Genomic DNA, 16280 nt, shown 5'->3' with positions numbered 1-16280 from the left:
GACTGGTTGCAATTGAAGGAAACATGAATGTGGCCAAGTACAGAGATATCCTGGATGAAAACCTCTTTCAGAGTGCTCTGGACCTCAGACTTGGCCGAAGGTTCACCTTCCAACAAGACAAAGACCCTAAGCACACAGCTAAAATAACAAAGGAGTAGCTTCAGAACAACTCTCTGACCATTCCTGACTGGCCAGCCAGAGCCCTGACCTAAACCCAACTGAGCATCTCTGGAGAGACCTGAAAATGGCTGTCCACCAACGTTCACCATCCAACCTGACGGAACTGGAGAGGATCTGCAAGGAAGAATGGCCAAGGATCCCCAAATCCAGGGGTGAAAAACTTGTGGCATCATTCCCAAGAAGAATCATGGCTGTACTAGCTCAAAAGGTGCTTCTCCTCAATACTGAGCAAAGGGACTGAATACTTATGATCATGGGAGATTTCAGTTTTTCTTTTTTACTAAATTTGCAAAAATTTCTACATTTCTGTTTTTTTTCAGTCAAGATGTGGTGCAGAGTGTACATTAACCTCTTTACCCCCAAGGGTGGTTTGCACGTTCATGACCGGGCCAATTTTTACAATTCTGACCACTGTCCCTTTATGAGGTAATAACTCTGGAGCTTCCATGGATCCCGGTGATTCTGACAACGGGATTAATCTAAACAATAAAAGTACACATATTTGGTATCGCCGCGCCCATAATGACCCGACCTATAAAACTGTCCCACTAGATAACCCCTTTAGTGAACACCATTAAAAAAAACAAGGCAAAAAACAATGCTTTATCATCATACCGCCGAACAAAAAGTGGAATAACGCGCGATCAAAAAGAAGGATATAAATAACCATGGAACTGCTGAAAACGTCATCTTGTCCCACAAACAATGAGCCGCCACACAGCGTCATCAGCAAAAAAACATTACCACACGCAGAACGGTGTAAACGCCCCCCCAAAAGAAATTCATGAAACGCTGGTTTTTGTTCATTCTGCATCCCAAAAATCGGAATAAACAGCGAACAAAAAATGTCACGTGCCCGAAAATGGTACCAATAAAAACGTCAACTCATCCTGCAAAAAATAAGACCTCACATGACTCGGTGGGTCAAAATACGGAAAAATTATAGCTCTCAATATGTGGTGATGCAAAAACTATTTTTACAATGAAAAGCGTCTTTTAGCGTGTGACAGACGCCAAACATAAAAACCGCCATAAAAACCGGCTATAACGCCTCCTTCACACGTCCTGATATTTCCGGTACCGGAGATGTCAGTGTCCGTGTAATACTTGCAGCACACGTGTGGCATGCGTGTTTCGCATCAGTACCACACGGATGAGCGCCAGGGATGAAGTGATCACCGGTAGAGCAGGAGAGAATGATGACAGCCGTGTTCAGCAGCCGGTGCCGGGGAGCAGTTACTGTAACGCTTCTTCCCCGCCACCGATGCGTGTCACACGGATGACATCCATGTGTGTTATGTGTATACACGTGTGCTGGATGTTTTGTGGTCCGTGTTGACATTAAAAAACGGACATGTGGGCGTGTTTTGCCCACAGACACCCGGACCGTAGAGACACACTGACATGTGCACAGACCCCTTCACTTGAATAGGCAAATAGCGCTCCGTCCTCCCGAGTCTCCGCATGGCTGCCCAATGGTACAAATTCTGTGGCACACCCGTGGTGTCAGTATGATCACTGCACCCCTAGATGTATTCATAGAGAGGTGTAGTTTGTAAAATGGGGTCACTTATGCGGGCTCTGCTGTTCTGGCCCCTCGTGGGCTCTCCCAGTGGGAGCTGCAAACCATAACCGTAAAATCTGGTGCTCCTTCCCTTCTGAGCTCTGCCATGCGCCCAAACAGTGGTTTACCCCCACATATCAGGTATCGGCGTACTCAGGACAAATTGCACAATAAGTTTCGCAGTCCAATTTCTCCTGTTACCGTTGGGGAAAATAAAAAAAATTGGACCTGAAGTCATTTTTTTGTGAAAAAAAGTTAAATGTTCATTTTTTTTTAAATATTCAAAAACTTCCTGTGAAGCACCTGAAGGGTTAATAATCTTCTTGAATGTGGTTTTGAGCACCTTGAGGGGTGCAGTTTTTAGAAAGGTGTCACTCTTGAGGATTTTCTATCATATAGACCCCTCAAAGTGGCTTCACATGTGATGTGGTCCGTAAAAATAAAATGGTGTAAAAGTGAGAAATCGCTGGTGAACGTTTACCTGGTGATGAGCGCGGATACTCGCTGCTCGGTGTCCTCCCAGGATTTTGGCGAGCGCGGAGATTTCGTCTTCGTCACCTCAGCTGCATACTCGCTCATCACTGCTTTTAACCCTTATAACTTCATAACAAAAATTAATGTTGGTTCCCAAATTGTGCTGATGTAAACATGTGGGGAATGTTACTTATTAAGTTTTTTGTGTGCCTCTGTGATTTAAGGGCATAAAAATTCAAAGTTGGAAAATTGCGAAATTTTCACCAAATTTTCCGTTTTTTCACAAATAAACACAAGTTACATGAATGAAATTTTACCACTATCATAAAGTACAATATGTCGCGAGAAAACCATGTCCGCTACAGAAGCGGTCAGCGCTGCACTTACCGCACTGACCGGAGAGACTTCCTGACAGAACTGCGCATGACGACCTCGGGTTACCATAGCAGCGATCGTCACACCGCAGGGTCGTGTTCAGTATTCTGGGGGTTAAACTGCCTGTGACCGCTCCTGGCGCTTAGTGCCGGGTGTCAGTTGTGAGAATCAGCAGGTGATCGGCCGCTCAATACCCGTGTGCCGGTCGATCGCTATGACGCACTATTCCGTCCATGGTCAGATTGGCCCGGGTCACATGGACGGAATAGTACACCTGCTGGCAGAAAGGGTTAATGAGAAAAAAATGAACTTTTTTGAATTTACTGCAATGAAACAAAGAGTGAAAAATGTAAAGGGGTCTGAATACTTTCCGCACCCACCATATATATACCTGCAGTATACTGTGTGTCTGGGATCCGAATGTTTGTCAGGTCTTTCTTAATCCCACAAATCCCTGCGATCACAGGCCGGGAAGTACCACCCGCTGTGATCTCTGGAGCGAGCAGCTCTCTGCTGCCCCCTATCATCCGGACAATTACATGATTGGCCGACGATCAGCGGAGAAGGCCGCAGCCTGTTCGCACCACTAGGCCGGCTATCAGAAAATTACCTGTGAGCGTACGGCGTATACACCTCCAGATTCCAACACATGGAGTATGTGTACACACCCCGGTACGGTCACAGCTAACTCTCTGATGCCCCCAGATTACTCGCTGCCATCACTAATCTGTTTTGGACCATTACACACTTTATGGTAGCGATCACTTTGAGGCGTGGTTTACAGAACAAAAGGAACAGAACTATTAGATTTTATATTTAATCCAAAGGGAGGCAGTGTTTGTGAAAAATATACAAAAGATTTTACAAGGGGACAAAACAATACAGCATAAACAGTTACATAAAATAAAAGGGATTATCAGGAGAACTGACTACACCGATCACAGAGACAATTCAGTCTAGCCAAAGGAGAGCGCTCCGATTGGTCTGTCGATAAGCGGGGCCCCTGCATACAGGACGTGTAACTCTCTGTACAAACACTGATGATAATTGGGAATGATCTCTTATCGGACCCTGAGTCCCACCCACACACCCCTCTGTGATGACCTCACAAGGTTCCGGTTGTGGGCCGGACTCAGCCCTTCATAATTTTAGGAAATCCCAATTTGTGTAATAACTCTTCACAGAGCGATCACAGAAGGTTGAGACTGAGGTCATCTTTTCTATCAGGATTTTAGCTACGCTTAGAGACCAAACATGGCCGAGCTGCCGGTGGTTATATGGCCCCTATGGATTTGGGCCTTTTGGGTGGGGGTTATGATTATGGGATGTGTATTTTTGGACTAGTCATCCTGGTGCTGACAATGTACGTCTCATTAGTAATGGATATATAGAAAACCCAGTATTCCATATTTCCTCCCGGAGCCATACTGTCTGCTCTCTCATTGTGCTGTCACAGTGGTTATTTGTAAAGGGGTCAGATCTTCATTGATCCACGTCAGACCCTAATAAGGCCCTTTACCTGCCTCTCTGTGGGGACAATACACGTCCTCCTCAGTCATCCGGACATAAGAGAATCCGCGCATTTTAATGAATCCGCTTCACATCTCTGTCACGGCCATTTTACATAAGGTCGCCACCATTGGAGGGGGGACATGAGGGACCTCAAGGATTTTTAATATTTTCCATGACACTGTGTATCGTAGTGCCGGACTGGGGTGCCAAGGGCCGACCAGTAACCAATTCCAGGGCTGCATTTTTCAGCTTCATGCAAATGTGACTTTATCGATCAGGAAGGTCTATAACAATGGACTGGGAAGATTGTTACATGGAAAAGATTCTGCCTTTATCTAAATATTGAATGAATGAAGAATATTGTGCCAAGTGCTGCTCGTATCAGAGGCTGTTGCCGTCTCCTGCGCATGGGCCCACCAGAGGATTTCCCTGTTCTCCTGTGGGCCAGTCCTGTGTATATGTGTGCCTAAATCTTTGGGGGTCTGCTAAGTGTACATTGCCTCTGTTTCTGTCCAGGTTGTTGGTCACAGCGACTGATCGTGGGTCACCCCCTCTGACTGGATCTGCGACGTTAACCCTGGTGGTGACGGATGTAAATGATAACAGTCCGACCATCCCGTTGCAGCTGGAGCTCAGTATCCGGGAGGGTAGGTATACGTACTATATACCTGAGTAACCTGAGGCCTCTTGTCGATAAAGTCATCTCTATGATGGTCCTTATTACCCTAATTATAGTGAAGCCTCTCCAGAAGGCGAACTCTGTAAGACCCTCTTAACCTCTTCATATTTTTAGTCACCATTTCAAAAGTCCCCTTTAGAAACATGCCAACTAGAAACGATTGCCCTGAGGACCTCCCCCTAAAAGATGAATGACCAGACAACCGTACTGGAAGACCACTGCTTACAAGACCATCCTTTATAAACCCACCCCCTAGAAGGCCATCCATTGAAAGCCAATAAGTAGAACACCGCCCGAAAGAAAACCACTCCCTACAATCCCACCCAAAAGAAAACCACTCCCTACAATCCCACCCAAAAGAAAACCACTCCCTACAATCCCACCCAAAAGAAAACCACTCCCTACAATCCCACCCAAAACAAAACCACTCACAAGCACAACAGGAATACTGGAAGACAAAACAGGTGCGGCTGGTATACAGACTGGCACGGCAGGTGCGGCTGGTATACAGACTGACACGGCAGGTGCGGCTGGTATACAGACTGACAGGGCAGGTGCGGCTGGTATACAGACTGGCACGGCAGGTGCGGCTGGTATACAGACTGACACGGCAGGTGCGGCTGGTATACAGACAGGGCAGGTGCGGCTGGTATACAGACTGGCACGGCAGTGCGGCTGGTATACAGACTGACACGGTAGGTGTGGCTGGTATAAAGACAGGGCAGGTGCGGGTGGTATACAGACTGACACGGCAGGTGCGGCTGATATAAAGACAGACACGGCAGGTGCGGCTGGTATACAGACTGAAACGGCAGGTGCGGCTGGTATACAGACTGACAGGGCAGGTGCAGCTGGTATACAGACTGGCACGGCAGGTGCGGCTGGTTCACAGACTGACACGGCAGGTGCGGCTGGTGTACAGACTGGCTCGGCAGGTGCGGCTGGTGTACAGACTGACACGGCAGGTGCGGCTGGTGTATAGACTGGCACGGCAGGTGCGGCTGGTATACAGACTGACACGGCAGGTGCGGCTGGTATACAGACTGGCACGGCAGGTGCGGCTGGTTCACAGACTGACACGGCAGGTGCGGCTGGTGTACAGACTGGCTCGGCAGGTGCGGCTGGTGTACAGACTGACACGGCAGGTGCGGCTGGTGTATAGACTGGCACGGCAGGTGCGGCTGGTATACAGACTGACACGGCAGGTGCGGCTGGTATACAGACTGACAGGGCAGGTGCGGCTGGTATACAGACTGACAGGGCAGATGCAGCTGGTATACAGACTGACAGGGCAGGTACGGCTGGTATACAGACTGGCACGACAGATGCATTAAGGTACGGCTGTTATAGAGACTAAAATGGCAGATGCAGCTTGTATGCAGACTAGCTCGGCAGCTGCAGGCAGGTACGGCTGGATTGCAGACTGGCCCAGCAGGTGCAGGCAGGTGCGGCTGGCATGCAGACTGGCACGGCAGGTGCGGCTGGCATGCAGACTGGCCCGGCAGGTGCGGCTGGTATACAGAATGGCATGGTAGTTACAGGAAGGTGCACTAGAAGGCACAAGCAGGACTGAGTAAAGTAAGCGGGTACAGGCTGGTACTAGTGAGTACTGGCAGGTACGCACAGACAGGGGACTTGAGAACTAGCAAGCATGCAGAGTAATTGACTAAACACGTGGCTCATCCACCTACCATCAGTTGAAGGTACGTCAAATAATAAGTGTCATCTCAGCCATCTATTGGCTGAGGACACTTTAGGACGGCACGCACTGTCACTTTTAGATGCAGGGAGAGCACAGTGCCCGTGGATCTGTGAGCCATGCGCAGACCAGGTCGTGGCGGTGAGTGAGTCGGCGTCCCCTGCAGGTGGAGGGAGGAAGCGTGCAGAGACGCCAGCGTTAAAAGGTCTGGCTAATGAAAACGTTCCCCCCAATAAAAGATAACCTTGATTTATCACAATTAAAAGAAGCAATATCACAAAAGATCCTGAACTATCCAAATCCTGTTGGCCTCAGTGGTTTGTTATCCACTTCTGTGCCAAGTTGTGGAGAAACAGGGTCAGTGGGTGCCCTCGTCTGCTGGCCCGGCTGACTTTAGCAAGACTGCATGGACCAGGGCTCACACCACTGATCGTCCGCATTCTCTCCCCGTGGGCAGAACACCACTCAAGCACCAAAATGAAAAAAAAACTTTTCAAAAAGATGTGCTAAAAAATATATCATTTATTGAAACAATTTAAAATATACAAAATAATTCATAATAATAAATAGTAGGAAAAGCAAGTACAGGAACAAGACAAAGGGTGGTACACCTGGATATAATCATCCATGAATCAACATTATAAACGTGTGTATATATAGATATACTGCATACTCCTGGGGGATACATATCATGAATACATGGATCAAAAAATAAAAACAACACGAATGAAGCTTTCTTTGCGAAACGTGCGTCGGGTGTGGTGGGCACCTGGATATCTGCACTGCGGTAAATATGCATGGATTTACTTTATTTACACTCTTGCCATAATCTGGGTTGATCATTTGCAGCATGAATAGGCTTTGTATTGCATAACATTATGTCCTACGACTTATTATCCAATTTTATGGGTTATTATATGTGAATACGTCCTCTATCTTCTCATTGATGATTTATGTCCATTAGCACTTGCACTTTATCTAACTTGGACTTATAGATCCATGGATGATTATATCCAGGTCTACCCCCTGTGTCTTGTTCCTGTACTTGCTTTTCCTGCTATTTATTATTGATTATGAATTATTTTGTATATTTTAAATTGTTTCAATAAATTTATATATTTTTTAGCCCATTTTTTTAAACTTTTTTGTCATTTTGGTGCTTGTTTGATTCTTTGCTTTTCTGTGGGTGTTTATTGTGGGATTTTTTGGTCCTTTTTGGTGTTATACAGAATACTATTCAGACAGTACATGATGAGGATAAAACAGCAATTACCCCAAGATGGTGCACATTACCGGGTCTCACCCTTCCGCTGACTCGCCGGGATAATGGCAAATGTTACGTCAGAGCTCCCAGGGTCACTACTCCACCTGTGGTACACACACAGAGAGAAGGTAACAACCAGCGCAGGAAGATAACCGAGAACAGTCCATTCAATCTGTACAGGAGCCAAAGCCAATTGACACGAGAGTCATCACCTGGTTTCTCCGAACATCTCCATGGAACCAGGCGACCAGCGGGTCCCAATCCTGGCTTTCTCCAAACATATCCATGGTTGAGCAATGGTCAGTGAGGCCGCTATGTATTTCTTCAGCTGGAGCCATGATGCCATGACTTCTGTAATGTAGAGTCTCTGGACACAGGCAGATCCTCCTTTTTATTAGGTCACAACTTCTCATTCAGGCATTCCACCACAGTCTTGGTGGAAGGTGGTAGGAGGCCATCCCTCACTGCTGGACTGCTCAGACAACATGCACAGATTGTCCTTCATATTTCAGAGCACCAATGGGTCATCAACATATTAACAACATTCAGACATTGCGTCTTTGTTTCCCAAAGGTACAGTACTAGGACTGCAATACAAGTACAGATACAATAGGTGATCAGCAGACGGTCCACACATGGTGGCCAGTGATCAATAATTCACTGACAATAAGGAGGAACAGTCATTCTCACATGACCTCCAGCTCATGGCCCTGGGCCTCCTGAAATGATATGTCTCCACACAAGTAATCTACAGGACTGAGTAGATCAGGACACAGGGCAATGAAGAGACCTGATCAAACCAGGAATTGAAGCTTGAGCGAGATAATTTCACTCTTCCCAGAATGCACCAGGTATATGCAAGAGTCGCCATGAGTCTGAGGATCTTTGGGTGTAGCTGGATCAAGCTGCTTGAAGAAAATCGTCAACCCAGGAATTGAAGCTCGGAGCACAAATCTTTACTGCGCCGCCACAGAAACTTGTTTTGTTCAACAGGGAAGGAGTCCTGGATATTACCTGTGCATTCTGGGGTAAGTGAAGAGTCTCTGCAAACTCGAGATACACCGAATTTTGACATTTGCAGCAGAAAAGAGGACATTGGAAAACTGCATGAATTTAGGCTCAATCTTCACTGCTTTGACATATCAACATCAAGAACATGGAGGAGGCCAGGAGCCGTGTGCTGAGCTGCACTGCATGGTACATGTTCAGAGTTACCGTGGAAAAGCCAAACTCCACCTGCCAGAAATGCAAGAGAGAATAGCAGAATTGAAAATTATTAAGGAAGATGAGTTCTTAGACAGAGCAGAATATAGAAAGAGAAGACATTTGTAGTACACATGAAGAAACCGAGGAATGGAGGCATGTGACCCAGAGAAGCAGGAGAATCGGGAGGCGGTCAGCGCCCATACTGCTCAGGAACCAGTACCAGGCTCTCACGCAGGAGAACGATGAAGAAATACATCAGGATAAGACTTTACCCACAAAGAACAACCTTGTACGCCTTCAGAGTCCTCCTGGATGGAGAAAGAAAAATGTTATAAGGAAAAAACAGAGAGTGGTGGCCGTGGGGGAGGGACATAGGCCGCTATCTGCGGTTCTAGGATGTATTAACAGAAGCATACAGTCTAGATCACGTGAAGTCATTATTTCCCTCTACTCTTCTTTGGTCAGACCTCATCTGGAATACTGTGTCCAGTTTTGGCGCCACATTGTAAAAAAGACATCAACAAACTGGAGCAAGTTCAGAGAAGAGCGACCAGAATGATGACCGGTCTGCAAACCCTGTCTTATGAGGAAAGGTTGCAGGATTTGGGATTGTTTAGTTTGCAAAAGAGAAGACTGAGAGGAGACTTAATAGCTGTCTACAAATATCTAAAGGGCTGTCACATTGTAGAAGGATCAACTTTATTCTCATTTGCACAAGGAAAGACTAGAAGCAATGGGATGAAACTGAATGGGAGGAGACACAGATTAGATATTAGATGGGTGACAGTGAGGGTGATTAATGAGTGGAACAGGCTGCTACGAGAGGTGGTGAGTTCTCCTTCAATGGAAGTCTTCACACAGAGGCTGGACAGACATCTGACTGGGATGATTTAGTGAATCCTGCTTTGAACAGGGGGTTGGACCAGATGGCCCATGAGGTCCCTTCCAACTCTTCGATTCTATGATACTTTCTCTAAAGGATACCCTGGCTGACCGTGGAGGGTTGACATCCTAGATTGAATATTGACGTCCCTGCTCACAATCGTCTAGTCTTAGGAAATCCCAGGGAGCTCGTGCTCAAAATAGTCACCCCTTATCGTGATGAATTTTCAAAAAATATAGAACATCCATAAATGTGGACAAAGCAAATGCCCGGCGTCTTCCTGTGATCATACTACATGATAGGATTGACATGAGTGGGGAATCCTGTGCCGGACGCTACATCTGATTGGTCAGTGGCAGCCATTTTGCCCTAGTCCGAGACAAGTGTATAAAGTGCGCATGGCGGTAGTCATGGGCGAGGGGCGGCGTGGAGACATGGGGAGTTAGTGGATTCTCTCATCCTCTGGCCTGAGACCTCATGGACCAGGGCTCATCCCACTGAACGCCCGCTCACCTTTTATCATAGGCATACTATTACTCAGACAACACAGGGTGAGGATAAAACAGTGTGGCTATGCTTTAGTGAACCAGAAAACACAATAACAAAGAGAACAGTCCCAACAAAATACCCAAGATGGTGCAAATTACAGAGTCTCACCCTTGACTCAACGTGAATAGAGCACCTGTGACTTCAGAGCTTCCAGTGCCGACTACCCCACCTGTGACACACACAGAGAGGAGGTAACAACAAGTTTAGGAAGCTGGCTATTGAACTACAAGGCCAAGTGATGGGAGGGTCACATCCTGGCTTCTTTGAACATCTCCATGGAGCCAGGTGACCGGTGGGTCCCAATCCTGGCTTTCCCAAATGTAACTATGAGGCTCAGGTGATTGGTGGGTCCAAATCTTGACTTCCCCAAATGTATTCATGGTCAGTGGAGCAGATCTATATTCTTTCAGCCGGAACCGTAGTCCCCTAAGCTGGCATCCTGTAGAATGTCCAATCTGTGTCCCTCGTGATGGGGCTATAATATCCTGACTGCTAATGTAGAGTGTTCCTGGCTGTGGTTTTGTAAAGAGTCTCTGGGTCTGGGTGAATCTCTTGTTACAAAGCCATATCCACCCTATATAATTCACAACTGTTGTGCTTCAATCCATCACCCAGAGGTCAAGAGGAAGATATGATGAGATTAACTCACATTGAGTATTTACCATATTTTTACTAACCTCCAATCATGGCTGGAGGCTGGTGCGGGTGCCGCAGGGCTCTGCGGAGCGGTGGTGGCAGTGGGCGGGGCTCTGCGGTGCGGTGGTGGCGGCAGGCTGTGCTCCGTGAACATGGACACCGGGAAGATGGCCACCGGTCCGGGGACGGCGCATGTGCGGGTTCAGATCTCGTCCCGAGATCTCGGGAGACGAGATTCAAATCTCGGCAACGAGATCTCGTCCCCCGAGATCTCGGGACGAGATCTGAACCTGCGCATGCGCTGTCCCCGGACCGGCGGCCATCTTTGCGGCGTCCATGTTCCCGGAGGCCACCGCAACATGGCGGCGGCCAGCAGCGGTTCTGCGGGGGCCTCCGGGCTGCGAGGAAATGCCGGCGGCCCTGCACCGGAGCACTGCCCGCCACCACCCTCGCCCAGCACAGCCCACCTGCCCCAGCCCACTTGCCTCAGCACAGCCCACCTGCCCCAGGACAGCTACCCCAGCACAGCCCACCTGCCCCAGCCCAGCTGCCCCAGAACAGCCCACCTGCCCCAGCCCAGCTGCCCCAGCACAGCCCACTTGCCCCAGCACAGCCCACCTGCCCCAGCCCAGCTGCCCCAGCACAGCCCACTTGCCCCAGCACAGCCCACCTGCCCCAGGACAGTTGCCACAGCCCACCTGCCCCAGGACAGCTGCCCCAGCGCAGCCCACCTACCCCAGCACAGCCCACCTGCCCCATGACAACTGCCCCAGCCCAGCACAGCCCACCTACCCCAGTACAGCCCAGCTGCCCCAGCACAGCCCACCTACCCCAGTACAGCCCAGCTGCCCCAGCACAGCCCATCTGCCCAGCACAGCCCACCTACCCCAGCACAGAGCCGCCACCACCGCACCAGCCTGGAGCACTGAATGAGCTCTGTGACCACTCCTCCACCTGTGCCGGATTCCTTCCCAGGTAAGCTGAATTCGGACTGTAAGACGGACCCCCATTTGACACATTATTATTTTTTTCCCTATTTTCCTTCTTAAAATTGGGGTGCGTCTTATGGTCCGAAAAATACGTTAATCAATTTGCATAGTTTTCCTCCTATGTTTTGCAAGTCACAGGGTCCAACAGAATGGTCAATCAACGTATTATCAAACATCTTTTGTTCAATTACCCTATGTTTCTATCCCTCAAAGATAGCAAACAGTGAGCTTGCAGCAAACAGCAGCTCCAGAGTCACATTCAGGTTTGCGACGCGCAGTGATGACCACGTTGTTAGGGCTGGCGGAACGCACCAAACAATAAAGATGGTAATAAGGTGCGTTCGCAGCCCGGGATCCACTGTGCAGGAGTGGTAAACTGCTGCTCAGTAATGGCGGACGCTATATGGCGGTATAATAGAGGAACACATGCGGGTTAACGTCACCCGGTGTGTACAGGGGCGGACTCTGTTGCTTCACAGAGCCGCACTACCGCTGATCATAAATGCCGGAGCCTGTTTAAGCTCACAGAGCTCGGCAAGGTAAACTCTCAGTATCAGGTCACAGAGGTCAACCCCAAGGACACAGGGTCAGAGCCCCTCTAGACCTACTAAGCGTGCGGCGTCTCAACTGCAGACGCCACTAAGTGACGCTGGCGACCAAGTGAACCGTGGCGTACAGACCAAGCCACCACTTGGCGATGCCAGTCTCTGACTCTGCCTCCTACTTGCTCCTCAGCCTGGGCGCTAACAGGCTAGGCTACACGACACATGCGTACCAAGGGTAGGGGTTTCCAATGAGTCATTCACCAGAGACATTCATACATGCATGCAACTCTCACTCCACATGGTCTAAATCTTTATATTAGCGCATGGCCGAGAGGCCATGCGACCCTTTTATAGTCGCGTCCTTCCGGGACCTTCCTGATGGTCCAATCTGAGCTGGAGAAGGACCTGAGCATGTGACCTCCGATCTCCAATGAGAGATCGTTCCACGGGCATGCTCAGTGGACCGAAAGGAGGACTTAGTCCCTGTAGTAGCTCGCTGCTGACCAGCATGCGTTGCTATAGCTGGACCAGAGTTGGCAGCAGCCACCAAACCTACAAAGCTGGTCTGAGCAGAGCGCCTGGATCGACGAGTCTGCTGAGCAGCCTCCTCTGCGGCCGGAGAGGAATGGGAGACCGCCAAATGCAAGGCTCGGGATTCCTGCTGTGCAGTGACAGGAACCCGATGCCTAACATTACCCCCTCTCCTAGGCCCTCCTCCCCTCTGAGCCTTGCTACGCTCAAATGCTGCAATGAGAAGCAGAGCGCGGATGTTCTCCACTGGCTCCCAGGTCTGAACTTTTGGGCCATGACCCTTCCAGTCCACCAAATAAAACTTTTTCCACGTACCACCCTGCATCCCACGTTGACATTAACCTCAAACTCGTCTGAGGACAGGTCTGATGGTTCTCCCGAGTCATCTGCCGGAACGAGACATGTGGACCGACTTAAGAAGGGACACGTGTTAAATTTGCGCCTACTAAAATGATCTTTGTGCCCTTGGCCCTCCCTCCCTTCTCTCCCCCACTCCCTCCCTTCTTTTCCCCTCTCCCCTTCCTTTCTACATACTTCTCCACTTGACCAGTTTCTTGCATCCTGGCCCTTCTGGCCCTTATTATCTATGCTCTACCTCTACTTTGACTTATCTGATAAATACCTGATCTAGAAAGGTTTTATGACATAGGTAGAATCAGAGATACTATTACTTATGCGAAAGTTCAGATTAACGTTTTAGTAAGCAAAAATTTCTGGCTGAAATCTGTAAGTCTAAGCTAGTTCTGAACGATGTATAGTAATGTTTATTGTTTTTATCTGGACGCTACATACTCTGGTTTATGCTTTCATGTCCAGGTGTAGAAGACTACGAGGATTTAACATTTCAAAAAAATGAATGTATCTGATATTGTATGTAATCTTTACTATCTTCAATAAAAAGAGCATTGAAAAGAAAAGAAGGGACACGTGGAAGGTGTCAGAGATAGCCAAGTGTGGTGGAAGGGCCAGTCGATAGACCACAGAACTGATCTGCTCGAGGACCTTAAAGGGACCAATGTAGCGAGGAGCGAACTTGGTGGACTCAACTCACAGCCTGATGTTACGGGCGGAGAGCCATCACCAGATATTCATAGTGCCCATCCCTGGTGTCAAATGCTGTCTTCCATTCGTCCCCTTCACGGATGCGAATCAAGTTGTAAGCACCCCGCAGGTCTAGTTTGGTAAAGACCCTAGCTTCCCGCAAAAGCTCCGATATCAGGGGCAAAGGGTACTTGTTCTTAACGGTGATGGCGTTAAGACCCCTGTAATCTATGCATGGACGTAGTTCTCTATTCTTCTTCTGCACAAAGAAAAACCCCGCCCCTGCAGGTGACACTGACTTCCTAATAAAGCCTCTTGCCGGATTCTCCCTGATATACTGAGACATTGCCTCTGTCTCCGGGACAGAGAGTGGATAAACTCGACCCCAAGGAGGTTCAGCACCGGGCAAGAGGTCGATAAGTGTTATGATGAGTCACCGAAGGACGAAAAAACAATATACTAGCTAAGTCCAGAAAAACCAGAGAGGTTGGCAGCTATCGGATTGCAGACCCCTGAACCTATCCACAACAACTAGCAGTAGCCGTGGGGGGTTCCTACGGTGCCCTAGACCCCTCGATCACAGCCGGAGAACTACATAGCCTAAAGACAGAAAGGGGAAAAACTAAACTGCCCTAGAGCAGACCCCAAAGCAATAAGCAGCCCCCAACAAATAATGACGGTGAAGCAAGATGAAAACACTAACGCAGATAGAAAGATAGGTTGAGCAAATGATGGGGCCCAAGCTAACTAAAATAGGACAGGATAGGAAAGCTGCTGTCTGCCATCCGCAAAAACCCTATCCAAAATGTGCCAACCGACTGATAGGAAAAACAGGCCCTGAAGTCGCTAGGCTTCAAAAGACTAAATCAGCACTCAGGTATATTCTGAAGACAGAGCAAAAGATCAACAGATCAGAGACAAAAATGGAATTCAGCTCACCCCCGGCCGGGGATGGCAGAACTCCCAAAAAACAAGGCAAAACAAAAACAAAACTGAAGTGTACAAAGCAGAGCAGAAAAACTTAGCTTTGAGATGCAGGAACCAGACTGGTCTCCAAGAATCCAGCAGGATCACCAGCAGGGCAGAAGGGCGTCGGCTGCCTTATATCCAGTCCTCAATTCCAGCCACCCAGTCATCATCTAGCTGCCCAGGTGTTTGGTAATCAGCCTCACTACCTTCCTTCACCAGAGGAGGGAGTTCATCAGACCTCAACGGTGAAGGGAAAAATGAACTCACAACAGATAAGACAGTCATAGGGGTGATGAGGCGGAAGGGTCTTCGCCGCCTTCTTGGAGAACACGTCCGCATAGGGCCAATAGTGTTTGGGGAGGGAGGAGAGATTTGCGGGTACCTCAGTAGTAGCAACCTGAACACACTCCCTTTGACATCTACCAACACAAGATTTACTCCATCCCAGAATTCTCCCTGAGGACCACTCTATATGAGGGGAATGATACCGTAGCCACTGCATCCCAAAGAGGACCTCGTCAATTCCTTCGGGAATGACTAGCAGGGAGATGATCTCCTGATGGGAAGGAGACATGGATAACGTGAAAGGAATGGTCTGATGGGTTATCTGTGATGGTAGTGTCGATCCATTTATCACCCGTATTGTCACTGGCTTGGCGAGCATAACTAGTGGAATTGTGTGCCGTCGAGCGAAGGCAGAGGGCATGAGGTTGCCCTCCGCCCCCGAATCCACGCAAAGCTCTACCACATGGGTGGATGGGCCAATAGAAACTGTCCCCTTAAAGGTCAACTTAGAAGAAGACACTGCTGCGTTTAGCTCCCAAGGTCACCAAACGGGGACGCTCTCCCAGTTGCCGAGAACATCTGGAGGCGAGATGTCCTGACTGCCGGCAGACATGACAGACCATGCGTGCCCGAGCGGTCCAGGACTTGGATCCTGCTCGAGACATCTCCATGGCCTCATGTGGCTCGAACGCCTGGACCGGAGGTTCCAGAGGTTTGACGAAGGTGGGTGCCAGCCGAAACCTCTGCCTACACTGGACTCGCTCCAACCTTCGCTCGTTAAAGCGGAGGTCGATGCGAGTAGATATTGCTATTAACTCCTCCAGTGTGGCGGGAATCTCCCTAGTGGCCAGGGCGTCCTTCACATGGTCAGCCAGCCCCCTCCAAAATACAGGAATGAG

General features: G+C 48.9%; 1 protein-coding gene across 1 annotated transcript in view; it reads left to right on the top strand.

Annotated features, from left to right (window-relative positions):
• The window catches only part of DCHS1 (dachsous cadherin-related 1), a 168941-nt gene that overhangs the window by 135531 nt on the left and 17130 nt on the right, over nucleotides 1–16280 (top strand). The window contains exon 18 of the mRNA XM_073562898.1: nucleotides 4622–4752. Coding sequence (XP_073418999.1) covers nucleotides 4622–4752 — 131 coding nt within the window. The remainder of the gene's footprint in view (nucleotides 1–4621; nucleotides 4753–16280) is intronic.

Source organism: Dendrobates tinctorius, unplaced genomic scaffold, assembly GCF_039654945.1.
Source record: "Dendrobates tinctorius isolate UK_male_01 unplaced genomic scaffold, ASM3965494v1 ptg000369l, whole genome shotgun sequence".
NCBI classification, from domain to species: Eukaryota; Metazoa; Chordata; class Amphibia; order Anura; family Dendrobatidae; genus Dendrobates; species Dendrobates tinctorius.
This window is presented reverse-complemented; position numbering and strand designations above follow the sequence as displayed.